Consider the following 21,826-nt stretch of genomic DNA (forward strand, 5'->3'; position numbering starts at 1 on the left):
CAATGATACACTGGACTGGCTTGCTGCAACGGAGCTGAAGGTCTAAGGACATAGGACAGAAGAAGAAGTGATTGTTGGTGGAGTTGGTTACATTACAAGGGGCCCCAGTTGAAATCTTGCCTAGAGCACCAAGTCAGTTAGGGCCGGCTCTGACTGTATATATTCTATTCAGCATTTATTTGGTGTATGCTTTTATTTTGAAGGCACTCTGAAACAGTTTCCGGTTCGATGGTCGAACACAGCTCATTAACAGCTGCCTGGTTGCTAGACGACTCAATCCGCAACAGTGATGTGAAAACAGAAGCCCCTGCTTTGAAACCGAAACACAATAACAGCTCCAGGTTTCAGGGAGATATGGTCTACATTGTATATCAGGACAACAACGACCTTCTGTGTGGACTATCCTTGTTGTTGTGGACGGAAACCCTTGTTGTTGCTTAGCTAGCGTCTCTTTTGTTGCCTTCTGTTTTACTACTAGCAGCAGGGTGAACCTGAAGTGCTCTTTCTGGACTGGAACATGTCAAGATTACACACGATCAGAGTCAAGTTCTCAAACTTCACGTAACATAACTAACCAGTGATGTTCAGTACGACTGCCAAGATGTCTCAGGAGGCGAGTGATGTTCAGACAGATGAGGACTGTGAGGAGCTGGTGAGTCCCGAGCCTCTCATGGGTCAACAATCAACTCACTTTGCTCTCTTGATCGTTTTAATTTCACACACTTTAAAGCTTTGAATACGTCTTTGTAGCGTGCAGTTCTGTGTTTACATCCTTGTGTCCATGTGGAGCCTGTATCCCAAACAGCAGCAGATAAAGTGCTTCATAGTACCAGGGGCGGATCCAGACTGTGTGACTGGTTCGGCCAAACTGGGGCACTAACTTCTGCAGGGGTGGCATGGATTATGTCTGCACACATGTATCAGGAGCATTTCTTTACCCTGTCTTTGACTACTAAAAGTATCCACAAGATGTTCAGTTTACACTTTTACTTTTAAAAAGAATCAACAGAGTGTCAACAGATTCATCTTCTTTGCGTAATTCTTCCAGGAGTTCAAGATTCAAGATTCAAAGGTTTTTATTGTCAATTTTCACTGTATATACGAGACATACAGGAAAAACGAGATGCTGTTTCTCTCTTCCAGCTTTTAAATATCTAACCTTTGAATATAAAATATAATAAAATACAGTTTTATAAAAACAACCTATTACACAGTGCAGGTAGTGCAGTGACAGTGAGTTCAAAATAAGATGTATCCAATCACAATGCAGAGTCCTGACAGAAGGAAATGTGCCACACCGATTTGCAAAGAAATTTACAAGCAGCATGCAGCAACCAATCAACAACTACAGGTCCTGAGAAATGAAGTTAGCATTGAAGTATTAAAAGCTGCAGTATCTCCAGTGTCTACTTGAGGCTGTCTCCAAAGGACCGAAGGCCACTTCAAAAAGCATTGTAAAAGGCTTATCTTTACAACAAGTACATTACAGCCTGGAATAAAAAAAATCGACTATGGTTAGAAAAGCTTTTTTTTTTTTATTCGCACACGCTCTACTTGATTTTTTTTGTTTGTTTGTTTTTTACAAGTCCTTTGTTTGGATAGTATTGAGATTATGTGTTTTACATGATTAGGGGCTCAAATATAATTTTGATGTGTTGGAGTAATATTTATCAAGAGAGTTTTAACAGAACTTATCTTTTATGCTAGCAAGCGGTAACCTCCATCTGTGAGAATTGAAGCCAATGCAGAAGTGCAGTTCCTCAAGTGTCCACTTGAGGCTGGCTCTGGAAGTAACATAAACCACATACACACCAATTCAAAAAAGCCGATCTTTACAGCAGAAATAAACATTTTTACAGCCTGGTACAAAAGACGAGTGTAGTCTGGATAGCTCATTTCTGGATCGGCACACACTGTACAGGGGGTGAATTTTTTTCTAACGCATTCATTTTGAAGATATTTAGATTACGAGTCTTCACATGAGAGGCACAGCTGACTTGATTGACAGGCGGGAACACTGTAGCTGTTGGCTAGGAGGCTCAAAGCCCGCCTCTTTATGTCACAATCACTCCACAGCAGCAATCAATCAATCAATCTATCAACCAATCTTTATTTGTATAGGGCCAAATCACAACAAACGTTATCTCAAGATGCTTTTACAAACATAGGAGGTCTAGACCACTCTATGTCAATATATATCTAATCTATCAGAATATATATCTAAAAAAGAAATGTTCATCAAAGACGACAGATTGGCCAAAATCCTCCTACACCAATCCTCCGGCTCCAAAAGCCCCAGAGGCCACAAAAATAACAATTCTAAAAGGCTCATCTGTACAACACAATTAACATGTAAGCCTGGAAAAAAAAAAGGATTATGGTTGGATAAACTTTATTTGCACACACTGTACATGTTTTCTTTTTTTTTAACAAGTCATTGATTTTGATATTATTGAGGTTACAAGTGTTACATAATTAGGGGGTCAGATATACATGTGATGCATTGGTGTACTGTTTATCAAGACAGTTTTAACCAAACTATATGAAAGTCCTGACTAAGAGGACTTAGAAATATGTCAAGGGTAACGAGGTGTTGTTCAGCTCATTCAAATTTAAAACCTACTGTTTTTACATATGTTGTTATTTAGCTTTTCAAATTCTGCTTTATTTCTATGAAATGTTTGTGTCTGTGTTTATAATAATAATAATAATAATAATAATACTAATTGATTAGACTTATATAGCACTCTTATAGGCACACAAAGACACTTTGCATGATATGGGAAACAGATAAAGGTATTATATGCACAATTAGATCAGTAAGCTACTTAGTATTACATTTTTTGTTGATCCTTATTCACAGACAAGTCTTGTGTTAGTCTAACAGTTTCACAACCCCCTTCTAAAAATGAACCACTGAGGTTCGGAGTCACTGATTTATGAAGGTTCATTTGACTGACATTACAAATCAAACACAGGCTAAACATCTGTCATGATTTTGCATTTATTTGAGATTATGCATTGGATTCTTTTTCTTTCCCTGACATGAAAAACATTAAATGTGATCCCTCTCTCTCCCTCTCTTTCTCTCTCTCACTGATTGACACATGCTCCTTTATCCATAGGTTGATGAAAGCTTCTCATTTTCTGCTGATATTCCTGAAAAGGTAAACTAAATCACCATTAATGATGATCATATTCTGTTTAACACTATATTTTTGCACACATGTTTAAAATCAAAGTGTGCGTTTGATTAAAACCCCTGCCTTGTGTTTGTTTTCTATCAGAGAACAGGGAGGAAGAGATTTTCTGGCAAGCCTCCTCCTTCTCCAAGTAAGACCTCCTCAGGCTCTCTTTGCAGAAAACAACTTTCATCACGCACTGATTGTTTATTCACAGTGTGTTTGTTCGCAGGGTCTCCATACCTCTCCAGTCTGAATGTGAACCAAAGAAAAGTGGTGGCGGCCTGGAAGCTGCCGAGGTCCTCTCTGGGGGACACCAGAGGGGACACATCCGGGGAGAGCGTCTCCGCTCGTCTCACGTCCCTCAGCAACGGCCACGGTAGGCAGGAAGTGTACAAACACAAGTGAAGCTCTGCAGTCAGAGTCTTCTCTCAGGAGGGACAGAGGGAGGAGAGGGAGGAGAGGGAGGAGAGGCTGCTGATGACTCAGCTGGAAAGAGATGAATAGTGACAAGCCAGAGACTCAGACACGGTTTGATCAGCTGATTATTGCTTCACTGACTTTGTAGGTGTTGTGATCAGTGCTGATGGCTTTGGAAAGACGGGCAGCCCTGTCAGCGTTACAACAGTATTCCATTTGACTCAGTCTTTCTTGGAGAAATGAAGGTGCATGAACTTTGTTTTCTTGCCTCTTGGGGGCATGATAATCAGTCTGACTTTTTTCTGCTTTCAAAACTTCTGCCCATCGTGTTAGTGAACACACTGAGTCACCAGTCTGCTTGAAATTATTCAGTCCTGCAACAAATCTCCCTTTCATGAATTTATAATGTTCAGTTTTTGATGAGGTGCTGATGCGTCTTAAGGGGACCAAGTTTGGGTTGAAGTTGAACTGAACTGCATTTTTTAGTCTACTACTTTTCATATGAATTACATGATGTACTCGCTGATTTTCAAAGGGGTCTTAGCAGGAATCATGTTCTCAACATTGCATCAGAAATAGATAAATAAATAGTCTGGACAACATGATAGCAAATCTTAGAACATCTGCCTGCTCATAGACGTGAGTCATTCAGGGCTAGGGAGCTACAATGAACGTATTTGGTTGTTCACTTGTATATAAAGCCAACTTTTTTGATAGTTATTAACCAGTATGAGAAGGTAAGACCATCTGATTCCAGCTTTCTTTGATTATTTTGTGATCAATTGTTTATTGGTTGTTTTTCTGTAGCTTTGATATTGCAAAACAGAGCAGAAGTTATGATTAAGCCATACCATTAACCTCCCTAAATGGCAATGTACATACAGCAGTAATAGATACTTTATACTTTATTTCAGACCCATAGGTCCATATCAGCATAAAAAGGTATAAAAAGTAGAAATACATAATATCAAATACAATACAGGGCCAGCAAGAGATGAAGATCCAATACCTACAGTTTACATGTTCATCATGATTAAAACATAAAAAGACATTTGTTCCCGTGTTTCCAAAAATAAGAAATAAGAAAAGCACTGTTTGTCACTTAATGTGGGCTGAGTGAGCTCGCTTAAAATGTCACTATCTGAATCAGCGAGGCGGCACATACATTTATACATAACATTTCTGAGCACAGCATGAAATGAAAGGAAATTAATAGAAACAAACATAAAGCTTGCACTCGTCCATCTTGGTACTTTGAGAAAGATTCTGTGTGCATCATGATATGCTACCTGAAGCTTTTTAATTTTAGCTCTACCGTAACTGCACCACAAATGTGCAAATTGTAATAACAATAATAGTAATATATAAATAATAATAATAAACTCAGTAAATAAGTACACAACATTTTTTTTTCTCCTCTGTGACTTTAGACTGACAAGACTTTGGAGGGAGTTCAATTTGACACCTGGAAACACTGAAAATACTTTCATAATCTTGTGGCATATTACAGACCCAAAGAAAACTCATGTCTTCATTATCCCTGTACTTCACAGTGTTATGCATATTGATCCGTTATAAAGAACAACTGCATTGATGGAACTTGTGAGAGTGCTCAAACTGCATTAACAGTTAAATCTAAGAACAAGTCAGATTGAGTGTTTCTGTGACTCTCTTTTAATATCACCTCTCTCCGTCTGCTTCCTTTCTTTACAGATATGTCCCAGACGCTGAGATCAGAGTGTGATGTCACACCTGAGCTCCTCAAACAGACCTTGAGCACGAGGAAACACAAACATCTAAACTCTGCGTTCAATGGTGAGAGACAGTGTGGGCTCATGGGAAAAGAGGAGAAGTAGAGACGAGCAGAGCTGAAGGACAGAGTTTGAGGAGTGCATTATACTGGGAGACGCTTTGGTACAAAAGGCTGGGTAGTGAGGGTGGCAGTGTGATAATGGCACTGTTAGTTTTGTTTTAGTGCTATACGGTGAGAGTGAAGGTGTCTGTGTTTGATTGTGTGACATCTTTCCTTTTGTTCCTGTGTGTTTCAGGCTTCTCCATCCATACAGGTGACCACAGAGAGAAGGAGGACATGTATGATGAGATTATTCGCCTCAAGAAGGTAGAAGAGTCACAAAAAAGCGATGATGTGAATTAGAAAACAACAAACACCATATACTAAAGCATTTATGGTCTGCTGTAAAAATCCTGTAGCAATGCAGTAAATGTAAACAGTTTCTATGTGCAGCCCTGCAGCTGACTCAGACTTTTACCGATCTGTGAAATGGATTAAAAGTGTTTAGATATCTGTTTCCTGCATTGCTTTTAAATTCCATTTAGTTTTGATGCATCAATACTTCCAAATGCACTTGTAATATGTTGAACTGTTCCTTTTTATGCCTCCTAATGTGTGATTAATCGCAAGTCTTCCTCTGCAGACTATCCATGCACAGAAGTCTGACAACCAACAACTGAAAGCCAAACTGCGGCGCTCGGAGGAGGACAATACCAAAAGAGAGAAGCAGATAGAGGAACTGTTGGATCCCACTAAAGTATGATCCCTGAGTTGAATCAGTTCGATGTTGAATAAAAAAATCTTTGAGCAGCAGAAACTTTTTAAAGCTTGTTTTCTCTGCAGGGATCTGAATACACTCGTAGTTTTGTGGATAAGAGGAAAGAAGGCAGTGTGGTGAGTACACGCAGACTGTCGGTGAAGATAGAAGAAGACTTTATGGATTGAACTCTCAACTAAGTTTGTGATTTTCTATCTTTTAAGGTTGTGAACGGACTGAAACAGAGAATCCTGAAGCTGGAGCAACAGTGTCGAGAGAAAGAAAACGCCCTGAGGTAAAATGATGTACATGTTTTTAAAATCCATCCTGTTTTATGCATAAAGAATAATGCCCAGTTTGTTTGTTTTCTTCCTCTAAGTAAACTACAAAGTGAGCTGAGGACCACCAACCTGGAGGAGCTGAAGATCACAGTCGAAACCTACTTTGAAGAGGTAGAGTGTGGAAAGAAAATGTCTTACTTTTGTTCCCTTTATTTGAAGATTTAAGCACAGAAATCTTTTGTTATGATGATGCGTAGAGAGTTTTTCCAAGAGCCAAAAAGAAACAAACACCAAAGCAACAACAAAGGAAGAATAGAAAGAAACCTGATACATACAGCTAGAGAAAAGTGATGAGACTATAAGAGACTATTCTGAAATGTCTCTTCAATCAGCAGCTCTGCATGCATGGGAGTGATTCTATTCTAGTGTTAAATTCAACACACACACACACACACACACACGCGCACACACACACGCACGCACACACACACACACATACACCTCACACCTCGCTTTACTTCACAAGGTATCCTCATTATCAAGGTGATGATCTCCTGGAGACGTCAAACAAACCTGAGCTGACATAACATCACTGAACAGCAATAAGTAAGACCGGGGGAGAGCATGCCAGGACACATGGAGACTTGAAATAAACATCACGCTTATTAAACTGGATATTGATTTCCAATTCGACCTAAGTTTAATAATTATTTAAATTATCATTATTTTTTAATTATAACTAATAGTTTTGTTCTATTTTAAACGTACATTCAGCTTTTATATTTGTGCTTTTATTTAATTGGATGAATGAATTGGTCGATACATAACATAAAAATGACAAATGAAGGGATCTTGAATCTTGAAGTTAAAAAATGTGTACTTCAAAAACTAAACTAGGAAACTAGTTGTTCAAAAACTAAAATATTTTTTTCTCTTTAGATTATTTTCATTCCAAAAAGTATTTAACCTCTGTGTTATCTTAGCCTGTTATTCATTTCTGCAAATGAAATACCTAAATGAGATCATTTATTCAGATGTTGAGGAGTTTGGTAGAAATGTTGTGTCCCATAAAACAAAAATGTCATTTTCACTGAAATACAAACCTATTAATATTAAAACCTGAGAAAAATATTTTGCAATGGTCTTTTATTTATTATTATGATATTGGTAACTGTATTGCATTTAAAAGTCTATTTGTAAGTTTTCCTCCTCTGCTCTGTGTTTTCTTCCTCTTCTTAAACCCTGTTATTGTCACCTTAACTTTGGATGCAGAGTGTGATTTCAGCTGCGGAAAAGGAACTCTCACCTGACGTGTAAAGTCTGTTTTGTGTGTCTCGTTTTTCAGATCAAGAGACTCAGAGTTCTTTTGGAGGCTGCAGAAAAAAGGTCTGAATCTACTGATGAAATGAAACCTCCACATTTTACACTACCATCTAACAAACTATCATAGGAAGCTGTCAGCTGCTGTTTCACATTCATTATCTCATGGAGTCTAAATATTTTATTACCTTGCAGTATAACTATCAGTCTTACTGTTCATGTAAGATCATTAATTTATTACTAAGTATTGTTATAGCTCTGTTATAATGTATTTTAAGCACCATTTAACCCTCATTCACTCTGTATTTTATTTAAAAACATTATTATTTTCGAATATATCTTGATATATTTGATGATCTCTTGTGTTAGGCTTACTTTTAAACTGTCATTTTGGACCAATCTAGCATTAGAACTTCCTTCAAGATAATTAAACACCCTTCTAATCTCATCCCAGCACCACACAGTGTTCCTGAATGAATCTCACAGTATGATTTCTGATTCCTCAAAGAAAAGTGTTGCAGTATTGGTGGTTAATGTTAAAAAGGCAATATTGTCTCTGCAGATATGGTTTCCATCTTCCTCACATAATCACCAAACCCCTCCCTCTGTCTTTGTGTCCACAGTAGTCGTGCAGAGAGTAAATGCTCGCAGAGGCAGCAGAGAGTTTTTAGCACTAGAGTTCACCGCCTGTCTGAGGACCTGAACCAGCTGCAGCAGGAGAACTCTGTGCTCAAGGAGGAGCTCGACACGGACAGCCCTGCAGGAGGACTCAAAGGTCTTTACTCACAAAAAAACAAAGTCAAACTGTCATCTGACTGATTCAAAGATATCTGTGATGATGATTATATTACAAAGTGCATCACAGCAAAATGCAGCAAAATAGAAAAGGAGATAAAAACAGTAATGGTAGGACAGATGGAACAAAACAGGACATCAAAATACTGAAGAATAGTCATTGATTTAAGGGTCCAGAAAAGCTTTCCTACATAAGAAAGGTTTGAGAGACAATTTAAAATAAAGACATGGACTGTCTTGTTGTTAAGGGCAGAGAGTTCCACAGTCATGGGGCTCTCACTGCGAAGGCCCGGTCACCTTTGGTCATAAGCTGAGATCTCGGAACATCCAGCAGCTTGCCCAGGCACATAGAGGTCAAAGGGTTGCTTTAATACTTTGGAGCTAGTCCATTTAAAGCTTTAAAAGTATTTAATAAAATATTCAAATCAATATGATAAAAAAACTGGAAACCTATGTAAGCTGGTGAGTACAGGAGTGATGTGTTGGTAATTGTTGTCAATGAGGGAGCTCCGACTGACACCAGTTAAAAGAGAAAAAAGGAGAAAGGAGAAAAGATAGAAGCACGAATGACTTTGTACAGATCAGAGGGAGAAAGGAGTGATCTTAAAAAGAGGAAAAAGAAGCTTTAATCATACCTTTTACATGAGTGTGAGTTTGTACATGAGACTCTATTTACTCCGCTCACATCAGCCTCGTTGATCAACTTTTGTCCTTTTCTGCCATGTGCTAGTGTTAAAGACACACCATATTGTTTATTTTGGAAAGGAACACTGAAATGAAGGCTTACTTATATTATTAAGTGTAATTACATTATTAATTATTAATATTTCACTCCATCTCATCAAATTAATACCCTTTAGTTTGACAGACAGGTCCTTCTAAGAGGATAAATATAGTCCTACTTTGCAGATGTATGCTTTGTACATAACATTTCCTATCCTAGAAAAATACTAATGAGTCTAGAAGTAATTCTCCTACACTTTTATTAGCTTTCTGTCCAAGTATGTAGTACATGTCAGATTTTTTGTTAGATCCAAATAAAGAGCAGGAGTATCAAAAATTATTCAAGAAAAAGTAAAGTATTTATTTTTAATTATTAGTATTTATTATTATTATTATTTTCATATATTCACTTATTTACTTATTTAATTGAACGTTGTAATATGTGTAATAAGCACTCCTTGCACTATTTTATGGACAATGTCAACTGCCTTAACATTTTCTCTTCTAATTCAATTCAATTAAATTTGCTTTATTGGCATGAACAAAGACATGTTGTTGCCAAAGCACATAAGCTTCATATTTATAATATTCATATTTCTTCTATCTTTTATTTTTCTCCCTGATATATTGATTTTATTTATTATATGTTTGCTTTAAAAGAAAAGCATCACTTGTCTGAATTGTTTAAGTTGATCTTCTGTATGTAATGTGTAAAAAAGAAAAAGTAAAATAGCAGGAAGTGTCTCTTAGTTTAAGGACTTTCCAAGATGCAATTGACAGTGAATCATCTATCTTACATCTTCAAGTAAAGGAAAAAGAAACACATTGTAGTGCAGCATTGATAAAGTAATGCAGATCTTTTGTTTTGGTGTGTGTGTGTTTTAGGTTACAGAGAGTGGAGTAAACAGAGACTGTTGAGACGCCTGTTGGAGGTGGAGAAGGTGAGAAACGACTGTAACCAGTTTTCAGTGTAAATGTGTCCCTAAACACAGACAGCTTCATCAAAAACTGGCTCCTCTCTCGTCCAATCAGAGGCTGGAAGACAGCAAAAGACACACCCAGTCGCCCAAGAGCAGCAGCCGATTGGATCAGGAGGTTCAGGCCGTTCCAGTGGAGATTCTGAGGTTTGCCATGGCAACAGAGGCAGTGGTCTCTGTGGGAATGATGACTGAGAATGGGGGGGAGGGATGTGATCTGGAAGAACGCCTCGGCCAATCGGAGAAGGAGAGGGCAGAGCTTGAAGAGAAACTGTCAAGTAAAGAGTGAGTAAGCAGCAAGTACCCAGTTCCCCCACAGTGTTTAATATGACAAGTGTGTGTGCGTGTTTTTTTTGTGTGTGTGTGTGTGTGTGTGTGTGTGTGTGTGTGTGTGTGTGTGTGTGTGTGTAATTATTTTCAAGCCATGATCAGTTAACATGATTTAAGTTCATAGATACCAGAGATAGATACTTGTAACCAATAAAACTGTTGGTCTGTGTCTGCGTTTTCAGGGACGAGTTGAAAGAGCTGAGGACAGAAAAAGAAGAACTGGAGAAAGAGGCGGAGCGATGGAAAGATGAACAGACAAAAGAAAGAGACAAGGAGAGAGAGCAGCATAAGTATGCTTCAGCTGTGACCCTTAACACTATGACTCAATATGCCACTGTGTGTGTGTTACATCTATATACTAGTCTTCTGTGAAATTTAAGGGAGTGATACACTTTTTCCATTTCTTTTAGTTAGAAATCATACAAACACAATTTTAATTTTAAATTAATTTTATAATTATTTTTACTAAGAAATATGACAAATGTACAGGGACAGATCGATATTGAGAACCACAGTCAAAAGCAAAAAAATATATAAGTGGCAATATTAACAATGTACTGTGCCTCTCAAGTAGTCAAAGAAAAAAAATTGAATAAAACAAGCCATAATTTCCTTTTTCACATTATTCAGTAGAACATAGAAAAGAACATGACTTATCTCCCTAAAAAAAAGAAAAATATATAATAATAATAACAATAAATACATAAATAGATACAATAAAATGAATCAATAATGATAAATAAATAAATAAATAAATAAATAAATAAATAAATAAATAAAAAGATAAACATTCTATTGAAAGTGAGCTGTTATTTAAAGTCACCGACTCATTTGCATCTGAGGCCGTCACTGTGTGGAGGAAATCTCCCTGTGCCCATCACACAGACCACAGCTGAGGCATCTGTCACAGAAAAGCTTTGTAGCTACATCAAAAATAACCCAGGAAACACAGTTGGCACTGTCATCTCTAATCCACTGGAGAATTGCAGATATGTACTGTACGTCAATACAGTCTGAATGTAGAGCAGCTGGAGACGACACAGAGAGGACTGAAGTGAAGTGATGTTGATGGTCAAATCAGTTACATAGAAGTCATGATGGATGAAGATGAATTGTTTCCAGATGTAGTTTGTTTACAGATTTTGCTCTGGCCAGAGAGAGTTACATTCGCAGTTCATCATAATCATCATCATCTTGATCATTTATTCACTTTAACCCTTAAGACTCAGTGACAGTGGTGCTGAGGGACACACTAGTGGTGCACTAAGTCTAAAGGTTCATAGTATGATTTATTTTTATTTATATTTATTGTATTGCACATATAAAATAACAAAACATTACTGCTCAATATCAAGAGCCAAGATATAACAGGTAAATTCAACAATATAACTAACCATTAACTTTTTTTTGTTTTATTATTTGGAAAGGGTAACATCACAAAATTTGACAACACTTAGATTTTTGTAGTTATCCTTTTCCAGTCTTTTATATCTGCATATGCATAGAAAGAAGTAGTATGTCTTGATACCCACTCAGTCCTGAAATGTGAATGTATCCATTTAGACTCTTGAAATTTAAACACATGCTGTACATATACATTAATCCTCACCTCTTCCGTCAGTAATCAACACTCATTTTCCTGCAAACACCCCTTGCACAAACCATCACATATTTAACTCTTTACATAAGAACTAGAGGAGCTTAGATTTATGTTGTACTCTCTAATGAGGGGGAGGGTTGATATCTTGTTGGTAGAGTCATACAAAATCTGCTCACACTGGGTTTGTAAATGAAATCCAATTATTCCAAATTGGATAATTTTTTTTCCCTTTTGTATCCTCAGAGAGTAAGTCAGTCTCTCCATTTTAAATATTTTCAAAATTATACCTGCTGGTTTAAGCCACCTTCTAGTGATTGATTTTTTTACTGGCTGCTAAAAGCACTTGCAGTAGTTTTGTATCACTCCTCTTTTCCAGACACAGAACATGACCCAAGTACAGAGCCTCAAAGGTCACGGGTACTTGAGTTTCAAACACCTTGCCTAGAGTTTTGTGGATGTCATTCCAGCTAACCACTAACTTTAGTGACAATAAATGTGCAGGAGGAGGCAAAACCCTAACAGGATGTGGCACTCCAAATAAAAATATTCAACAAAAAGACAAAGCATTAATGAGGAACATAAAATCTAGATACAACTAAAGATGAAACATACGATGATAAGAAGGATTAATACTGAAAACAAAGGTAAAAAGAAAAGAAGAGTATGTACTTGTAAATGTGGATCACACTCAGGATTAGAATCATGTTGCATTGCTATACTGACCTAACGGAAGGAGATTAAGTTTGTGGTTCTTGTAATATGACAAGGTAAACTGTTCCAGAAGTGAGGTCCTCTGTATCTGAACTGAGAAAGAGTCGTCTTTTTCGTACTGAGGTTAATTTCAATGCTGATGCTAACCTACTGGATGTGATAGCTGATTGGTGTTCAATAAATCAAACAAAGGTTATCTCACTTAATCACATATTGTGTCCTTGCTGACATGTAGAAGTATCTCAAATTTAATCTGATCTACTTTTGTGGGGAAAAAAAGAAAAATGTCTTTAAAACCAGTCAGAAAATAAAAACTCAAATCATGGTTAAAGAAAGTCTTGGTGAGCCAAATGTTCATTTATTTTGGCTTACAGTTTTGTTTTGTCACCTCTTGTTCTAATTCATTCTTTGTGTTTTCCCAGAGAGGAGCTGGAGCAGTTACGGGCGAGGATCCAAACTCTGGAGGAAAGAAGTAAAGCTGCACAAGTTGAGCTGTTGTCTCTCTCTGCCACATCGCCAGAGGACAATGGAGACAACAAAGACAACAAGGACACTCAGGCTGTTTCTGATCCAGTCACTGAAAAAGAGAGAGCCACTGAATGCAAAGAGGAGAGAGTCGGGGATAGAGAAAATGCAGAATCAGGTGCAGATGCAGAGAAGAGAGAGAAAGAGAAAGCAGCGTCGGTTCTCCAGAAGAACTGGAGAGAGCACAGAAGAAGGGTGTGTAACACGGCACAATGAGAGGAAGTGATCGATGTGTGAGAGAATCATTATATCAAAGTTTGAAGACTCAGAAGTCTTCTTATATATGTGCATCTCTCTGCTCTCTGTCTTCAGGACATTGTGATGCTGCAGTCAGCGTTAAGAGGCCACCTCCTCAGAGAGTCACAGATCCAGGTCCTGCTGAAAGACAACCAGAACAAGGTTTCACCCACACACAAACACTTCCATACTGAATTAGTCACAATATATATTTATCTGTGATGCAGCAAGAATCCTGTTACACATCAGAATGATCGTGTTCAGGTGTGGTGATCACTGGGCTTCAGTATCACAGGTATTTCTCCAATGTTAGGTCCGTGAACAATAACGGTTTGGTGTTTATACTAAGAGAAGTCCTTACTTACACGAAGACCCTAAAATAATTAAACAGTCAGAGTCTATGATGAGATATCAGGAAGAGCAGCAGAGGGTGGGCCCATTTCCTGGGAGGATACTAGCAGCGGTGTGACAAGCAGGATGACAAACTTAGAGTTAGATTTTCAACACTGATGAAAAATGTTGAGCCTTTGAGGACAATGAACTTGAAACACATGGTCAAAATAAGAAAACACAAACAGACCAGATAGGAGAAAGAAAAGCAGACTCTAAGAGGGAGAGCAAGATGAAAGGAGGATGAAAGTCCAACACTGAGAAATTTGGGAGAAAGAGAGAGATGTCCCAGGAAAGCCAATGAACAAGCTTAGAGAAGCCTAAATGAAAATAGTGGACAAGGAGAAAATAGTAAGAGGCATCTGGTGTATACAAAGATGGACAATATGCACCCACCTCAAAAGTGAAGCCAAATTACTTCCAATCATGTACACTGACATATCATGCTGGTGACGTTTGGAGTCAGAGTCTGTGTAGGTGGGATCAGCAGCTGGTGGAGCTACATTTTCCCCTCCCTTCCACAATCAGTTTGTCATTATAACGGTAACAATCCGTCAGGCTTAAACAGCTTCACACTCATAGAAAGTTCATTAGTGCCCATATTAGGGTTCATTACATTTTCTATCACTGCTCTGCCTTAAGTCTGTTAATCCAAATCACACAGCATCATGGGAGCTTCTTCTACAGAGCTGTCAATCATGACATTGTACCCCTTTATATAGCATCACATTTTAAATTTTTCTATGAAATGTGAATTTTGGGACGTAAAAAAGCGTGATAAGACAGACGCCATGTGTGGAAAATGTTCTTCTTTCATCTGTGTTTTGATTTTGAAGTTTGACCCATGTCCCATCTGTTAACATGGAGGAGGCAGCCTTTAGTCTAAATGTTTTGGCTTCACTTTGGGAAGCTGGCATGTCGTCCTTCTTTAGATACAGCTCATGTCCTCGTGGGGTAAGAAACAGAGTGTTAAAAGCTGCAGTGCCTCAAATAGGTTGAATTCAACACCAAGTTAGAGATTGAATGGGAGCACACTACAGGATTAAGGCAGCACATACATCCTGATTAGTAGCCCACCAGAGCATCATGGGCAGAGGTTTATCCAGCTCTGAAAGCTTCATCCAGTAATCAAAAGTTGTGGTTGAAGCAATGTTTCCCAACATTGATTCATATCCAGTAAATGCTGATTGGTCTCATGATTTGGTAGACAGTCACCAAAAACCACTAGATGGCTCTCAGCAGCATTTTTCTGTCACCACAGGAGCCCCCCTCTGTCTCTTCCTCACATGTTCTCTCTGTCTCAGCCTCTGTTTCTCTTGTACACTTGTTTTTTTTTCACCCGCCTCTCTGTCTCTTCCTCCTTTCTGTTAAGGCTGAAGAAGCATCGATCTGCAGTGATGTGGCATCCTCCACAGAGGGAGAGCTGGATGCAGTTTCCTTGGCGATGATTCAGTCAGCATTCAGGGGACACCTGGCACGCTGTGAATTTGCAGTAGAGAGGTGACTCATGTTTCCACAGAAAAATATCAAACCCATCCAATCCTGCCAAACCTGCAGTGCCTTTTGCAGCAGTTTGAATCCATATGTGTGTGTGTGTGTGTGTGTGTTTGTGTGTGTGTGTGTGTGTGTGTGTGTTTGTGCCTTAGCTCCCAGTTGTCTGTGCCTTCTATGACGGGTAAAGATTTGCCCACACTGGTACCAAGGAGGGCTCGATCAGCACATAAACCGAGCAGAACAGGTGAGCTTGTGAATACGTTTTTTGACCAGCTGTGTATTATATGTGTCAACAAACATACAGCAAGAGTTAACACGCTAAAGGGATGAGTGTAATCACGTTACTCTGCATGCAAAGACACTGAAAAACCCTTTGCTTCCCCTTTCTTAGCTTAACTCATTCATGCAGCTGCCCATCAATCTTTAAACCTCTTACCGAGTTAGGTTCAAGTTAAATCATGCTGTTGCTTCAACTCTTACTCTGGGATTATTTAATCTACCAATCAACCAATCAACCCGCATCTACAATGATATTGAGTCATTTACAGAAACAATCAAAAGACAAACAACAAAGTAATCATGAAAACTAGGACCTGATTGATACAAGGCAACGTCACATTAAAGGGTTAACGCTAATAGGAAGTATGTATAAACATTTTAACCAGACAGGGCCATGCATAACTACATACAACATGTTACACTGCTGCAACAAAAGATTTCAAACACACTTATTTAGGCTTTTGTATCCTTGAACAAAACAAGAGCAGTCCAAATATCAGTCCAGCTGGATGTACCTGAAGTTGACCTGAAGAACAGAGGCTGCAACTGAATAAGTAATTGTTTTTGCAACAACACACTCAAAGCTTTTCATGTTTTTATTCATAAGAAAGATAAATAATAAGTAACCCCACCCCCACATCAAATTAAGGACTTTATTATTTTTAATTTTTAAATCACAATGACAGCCAGCGTCATTGAAACAGCATACACTTATAATGATACACCGCTCATCTACATACAACTCCACCTCACCCCCTAACCCAAATGGGTAAAACAACATCAAATACATATATATATATATTAAATAAATAAGTATAACAAAAAAACAATTACATTTACAGTTTATTAGGATGCACAAGTACAGAGATTTATACAAAAAATGTTAAACAATATTAGAATGTAGAAATATGACAATTAAAGACTTTTAAAATTTGTGTTGATCAGACAAAATATATTATATTTAGATGTTTTTAAATGAAAACGTGGAATCATTTGTGCTTGATTAATACTTATGCAATGCCAACTTTTGACAGATATATGTTCATGCATGCCTTGTTTTCAAGAAGAGCACAATATTTCTTTGATTAGATGAATGGAGCCGGCGAGAGGTGGAATATGCAGTATGAGTCCAGAAACGCCTGGGTGTAAGGTCACACAGGACTTTGTATGTCAGTGACAGGATCTTGTAGTTTAGTGTCAGTTTGACAGGAACACAAGAGCAGGAGAGATATGTGACAGATGGGATTAATGAACTAACAGCTTTAGAGATGATTGACTGCAGCATGTATAGAGGGAAATACGATGATATAGATAGTAGACAAAAGTACAAATTAACAGATTAGAATGTTTAGAGGAGCTAGATTTATGATGGTCTAAGGTCTACAATGGTCAAAGATGATACCAACATTCTTAGTGATAGATTTGAGAATTGGTTGAAATAGCACAATAGACTGATCCACTGTAGTGGTGAAGTTATAGAGACTTCTTCACACTGTGGATTCTGTCGGGTATGTGACTTGATCTGCCAGTCTATCAAGGTCCAGGTTTCACGTTTATTGGCTCCACAACAGGCTGGCATCACCCTGCTTTCAACGACCAGATCACTCATCATGTCCCCCCTGACACCTTTATGAGTAGTGATGGATGATGCTGGCACACTGATCTAATTCCAGGGTGTCCGTCTGCTCTGCAGCAGGCAGGACTGCGACAGCATCGTATCAGAGACTGATGAGGACACTCAGCAGCCCTGTGCCACCAATAACACTGCTCAGTACCTCACATGACCCTGAAATATCTGAAGTTTCTACTGTGCAGGAGCTTCTGCCTAAATGACCCTGTTAGGCTCCACTACCTTCCCAATAGCTGCCCCCTTCATCTTCCTGACTTTTGAAGAAGTTGACAGCAGATGGGTGCATGGAGCAGATCAGCAATGTCAGCGTTATATTCCAAGAATGCTTACAAGACTGGCCCTGTAGCTGATGTGCACAGGCCTTCACTAAGACGTCTCAGGCTGCAGAAAATTGAGCTTGCACTCCTGATCTTTTTGCAATGTGCAACAAATCTGTAATCCACATGGTACAGTCTTATTGTGTATCTTAAATCCAGGAAACCTGAGGTCAAACATGATGTGGCAAGGTCAGCATCATGCTAACATGTGTTTTCAGTGTACTGTATGTCTGAACTGTGACCCAACAGATGGTGACTGAATTTGTTGTGTTCTTGCCAAGGTGCTGCATCCCCCCATAAAGATGATGAAAAGCAGGGTGAGGAAGAAGAACCCTCTAATGCCTCCAGGAAGAAACTCACTCGAGGTAAGAGAGATAGAGGAGAGATCTTTTTATGCTCTATTTTAAATTACACAAGCTCTTTTGGTCTCCTTTGTTATGTTTTATTGGTGAAATCAAATGTTTGCTAGAGGAAGTGTATTAAAGTGATTAAGATATGGACACAAACTACTCAAATTCCCATTGGTGTTTCTTCTTTAATGTGTTCTTTCATCATTTTGGGGATTTTTGAGTTGTTAATAATGAAATATATAAATGGACAGACTGATTTTTAACTGCAAAACCTAGTTACTGTAAGGGTTGATAAATCTTATATACATTCTTTAGAGTCCATGCTGTTAGTTTTAAGTGTTTCGAAAGACCATTTTAATGATTTATCTACTGCAAGTTGGCTTCTTTCTCATTGAAACTGCGACGTGACTTCTTTTTTCACCAGGTCTTCCATTTAAAAGAGATTTCTTCTCTCTTATTTATTCAGATTAACTAAAAAAATACCCTGAAATGAAGTACAGTCATTTAATCTGAGGTGTACTCTGTATCTCCTGCAGAGCAAACAGAGCTTCGTTGCACAGCTGAGTCTGGTGGAGCTGCTGCAGCTGATTCTGACGACTCTGATGACATCATCGTTTCTCCGTCTCGTCCAATGAGGAGCAGAGAAGTCCTACTCCTATAGATCCCCTTGGTTGTGTGTGTGTTTAGTACGCTTGAGTGAGAGATAGAGAGAGAGAGTGAGTGAGTTTTGACCATATAACAATGGTTTGGGTTCTTAGTGAACCTGCATATGACAGCTGGGATGTTTCCATACCTTGTCAGGAAACATTAAACATGCACAGCATTTTACTGTGTGCTCATCTCACATGTGTAAGCTCTTTGATTTTAGTATTTTTGAAGGCAGAAGCAGGTTTTTAAAACATTTTAGACATTAGACATGAAATGAAGAGGCACATAAACACCTCACTTTGATCACACAAATCTGATCTGATTCTTTCCAAATGACAGTCTGTCTTCAAAATTTGATTTAAGACTGATAAGCTTTCATATTGTATCACATGACCATGACACAGTAATAACCTTTAATTTAAAGCCATTTGTGAGGAGGATGATTTGAGCCGTTAGTCTTGTGTAATGACAACGATTGCTTTGTTTGCCAAAGTGCCTACTGCGTGATATTCAGATAACAGTAATGCATATATTCATTTTAACCCGACTCACCTGACTGAGCCACAGCACTGTAATTTCCTCTGGACTTTGCAGCCTTGTAGTAATGAATAATATTTTGACACGCTTGGTTTTGCAAAACACAAAAGTCATATCACTAATCTATTACGTATGCTTAAATTATGGCTGATTCTGAGGGATGATCGAGGGCTGATTCTCAACTGATGCACTATTTAGTCAAACTGTGAATAAATTATAGATCAGTCTGCTGCAATACAGAACACACAGTCAGTACAATGGAGAATACACAGGGGGGGTGTCTGATGCCAGGGATGTCTGTGCTAACAGACTCATGGTCAGAGAAGGACAACACCGTGAACGGATGAGTGCAGGTTCCCCCACATGATGTGTGTTACTTGATTTCTAAGGCATTCAATAAAATGCTGTTTTTGTAATGAAACCTTTGTGTCTTATGTGGTTTTTGCTGGAAAGTAATGCTTTAATCTTCAACTATTTTATACTTGTACTCCACCACATTACAGGGTAATTATTTTATTCCTCATTGTGCCAGAATCACTTTGAGGATTGAGCTTTTATATACTAACTATATGATGTGCTTTTAAAATAAGAAAGTTAAATCAATTTATTTTAACTATCATGCTGTGAATAGCTGAAACAACAGGGCCTGAAATAAGTATTTTTAATCATCAAAATATTTAGTTTTATTTGAATTTGTGACAAGGCAAAGACATCTAAAAGGTCTTAAAGGAATTACTTTACACATGCACTTCTGCCAAAGATAATTTAGAAAAGCTAAAGAAAGTATAAAACCACTGCTTAACAATTCAATGTAGTACTAGTATTATGATTTATTTCTATAAAAAAAAAAACAAGCTAAATACGATAAGTGAGATTTTGTATTATTTTTGGTTTAGGAACAGTAGTTTATTTATTTAATTTATTTAACCAGGAAAACCACATTGAGATTAAGAATCTCTTATACAAGTGTGTCCTGGCCAAGATCGGCAACAGGACGTTCCAACAAAGTTACAGACAAACAACACAGAATTCTAAAAGATGACAACATATCATGAATTTCAGAACAGAAGTCATCAGTTAAAGCTTCTATAAACTGATGCATCTTCCTCAAGGTCTGCTTTTAAAAACATTTAAAGAGACAAGCTCACCCAGACCCAGGCTCTCCTGCAGCAGGTTCCAGGCTGCAGGAGGCTTTTTACCCATTTCAAGACGCACTCTGGGGACTGAAAGCAAAAACAAGTTTTGTGACTGGATCACAGATCGGAGACTGTAGCGTTCAGTATTTTTAAATGGATAAAATCTTTTAAATATGAGGGAAGCAAGTTAAGAATTGCCTTATAAAGAAGGACATGCCAGTGATGCAGCCTACGGGGAGACAATGCAGACCAGCCAACTCGAGCATACAGGGAGCAGTGATGGGTTAGAGACTTGAAATGAACCTCAGAGCTCCAGGAAAAACGGTGTCCAGAGAGTGAAGGCATTGAGCTGATGCATGCATATATAAAACATCACCATAATCACTCAGTGGCATGAAGGTAGCAGCAACAAGTTTTTTCTTTGCAAGTTACTACCTTGTGAAACATATCAACCATCAATAGATTTTAAAAAGACTGAAGTTAAAGTACAAATGACTATAACTTAAGATTAAGTAGATAAGACTTCCATACTTTTGTAGTATTTGAAAAGCTGGACTTTTATCAATGTTATAATTGTAATTTTGCTAAGGACAATCTTTGGATGCCCGAAGTCAGCGCATCATTCCACCATGGTGCAAAACTGAACGCTTCAGGCGCTCCTTTGTGCCCACCGCCATCAGACTGTTGAACAGTAACGGAGGCCACAGACTGCACCCCGCTGACCACTGACCCCCCCATGAACAGGTCCATACCATCCCTGCATTGTCTGTCACACTCCATCATCTCATCCCGAACTGACTCTCTTGACTGCTGCTGGCATTATAATGCATAATATACTGTATTATAATTATCTTTGCCATATTACATTATGTTATGTTACATTATTATTCTAAGTACAACTCATGGTCATATTACATACCCATATTTATTTTTATTTATTGCTTAATCTGTCATTACCAACCATAATCACACCATGTCAACCTGTCACTACTGAATCATTTTTAATACTGCCTGTAATTACTTCTATTTAATCTAAATTCCATTTGTAACATTGTATATATCTAAATTGTATTCTAGCTGTATTTATCTATTTTTATTTTTACGTATTTATTTTATTTTATTTTGTTTTATTTATTTCATTTTATTTTATTTTATTTTATTTCATTTTACTTATTGAAACTTCTTCTTGATTATACTTATGTCTGGGTTGCTGTTACAACTGAATTTCCCCCCCGGCGGATCAATAAAGTAATATCTTATCTTATCTTATTCTATTCTATTCTATTCTATTCTATTCTATTGAAAAAGACTGTACCATGTAATACCATCATTTCAACGTTAAGGGGCGACTTCTATGCGCATTTGCTGTCTTCCCCTCTCTCTCTCTCTCTCTCT

General features: G+C 38.0%; 1 protein-coding gene across 2 annotated transcripts; it reads left to right on the forward strand.

Moving 5' to 3' along the window:
- Positions 1-234: 234 nt before the first annotated feature.
- On the forward strand, positions 235-18,954 carry iqce (IQ motif containing E). Of its 2 annotated transcripts, none has more exons than XM_034688477.1 (21): positions 235-652; positions 3,126-3,167; positions 3,288-3,333; positions 3,415-3,561; positions 5,316-5,417; positions 5,651-5,721; positions 6,038-6,151; positions 6,238-6,288; positions 6,376-6,446; positions 6,531-6,603; positions 7,778-7,818; positions 8,376-8,527; positions 10,156-10,211; positions 10,303-10,532; positions 10,760-10,867; positions 13,311-13,608; positions 13,726-13,812; positions 15,413-15,540; positions 15,687-15,778; positions 18,042-18,125; positions 18,647-18,954. In XM_034688477.1, exons 1-21 carry the CDS (start codon positions 581-583, stop codon positions 18,769-18,771), a joined length of 2,190 nt encoding a protein of 729 aa, XP_034544368.1. In that variant the 5' UTR covers positions 235-580; the 3' UTR covers positions 18,772-18,954. The 2 variants fall into 2 exon arrangements, with proteins under 2 accessions (XP_034544368.1, XP_034544369.1); XM_034688478.1 differs by having other exon boundaries at positions 8,379-8,527.
- The last annotated feature ends 2,872 nt before the right edge of the window (positions 18,955-21,826 follow it).

The sequence above is a fragment of the Notolabrus celidotus genome, chromosome 7 (assembly GCF_009762535.1).
Source record: "Notolabrus celidotus isolate fNotCel1 chromosome 7, fNotCel1.pri, whole genome shotgun sequence".
In the NCBI taxonomy this organism is placed as follows: Eukaryota; Metazoa; Chordata; class Actinopteri; order Labriformes; family Labridae; genus Notolabrus; species Notolabrus celidotus.

Coding starts and splice junctions, on each gene's coding strand:
- iqce (XM_034688477.1), top strand. CDS start 581: ATGTTCAGTACGACTGCCAAGATGTCTCAGGAGGCGAGTGATGTTCAG. Junction 6,604..7,777: donor TCGAAACCTACTTTGAAGAG/GTAGAGTGTGGA, acceptor CTCGTTTTTCAG/ATCAAGAGACTCAGAGTTCT. Junction 13,609..13,725: donor GGAGAGAGCACAGAAGAAGG/GTGTGTAACACG, acceptor CTCTGTCTTCAG/GACATTGTGATGCTGCAGTC.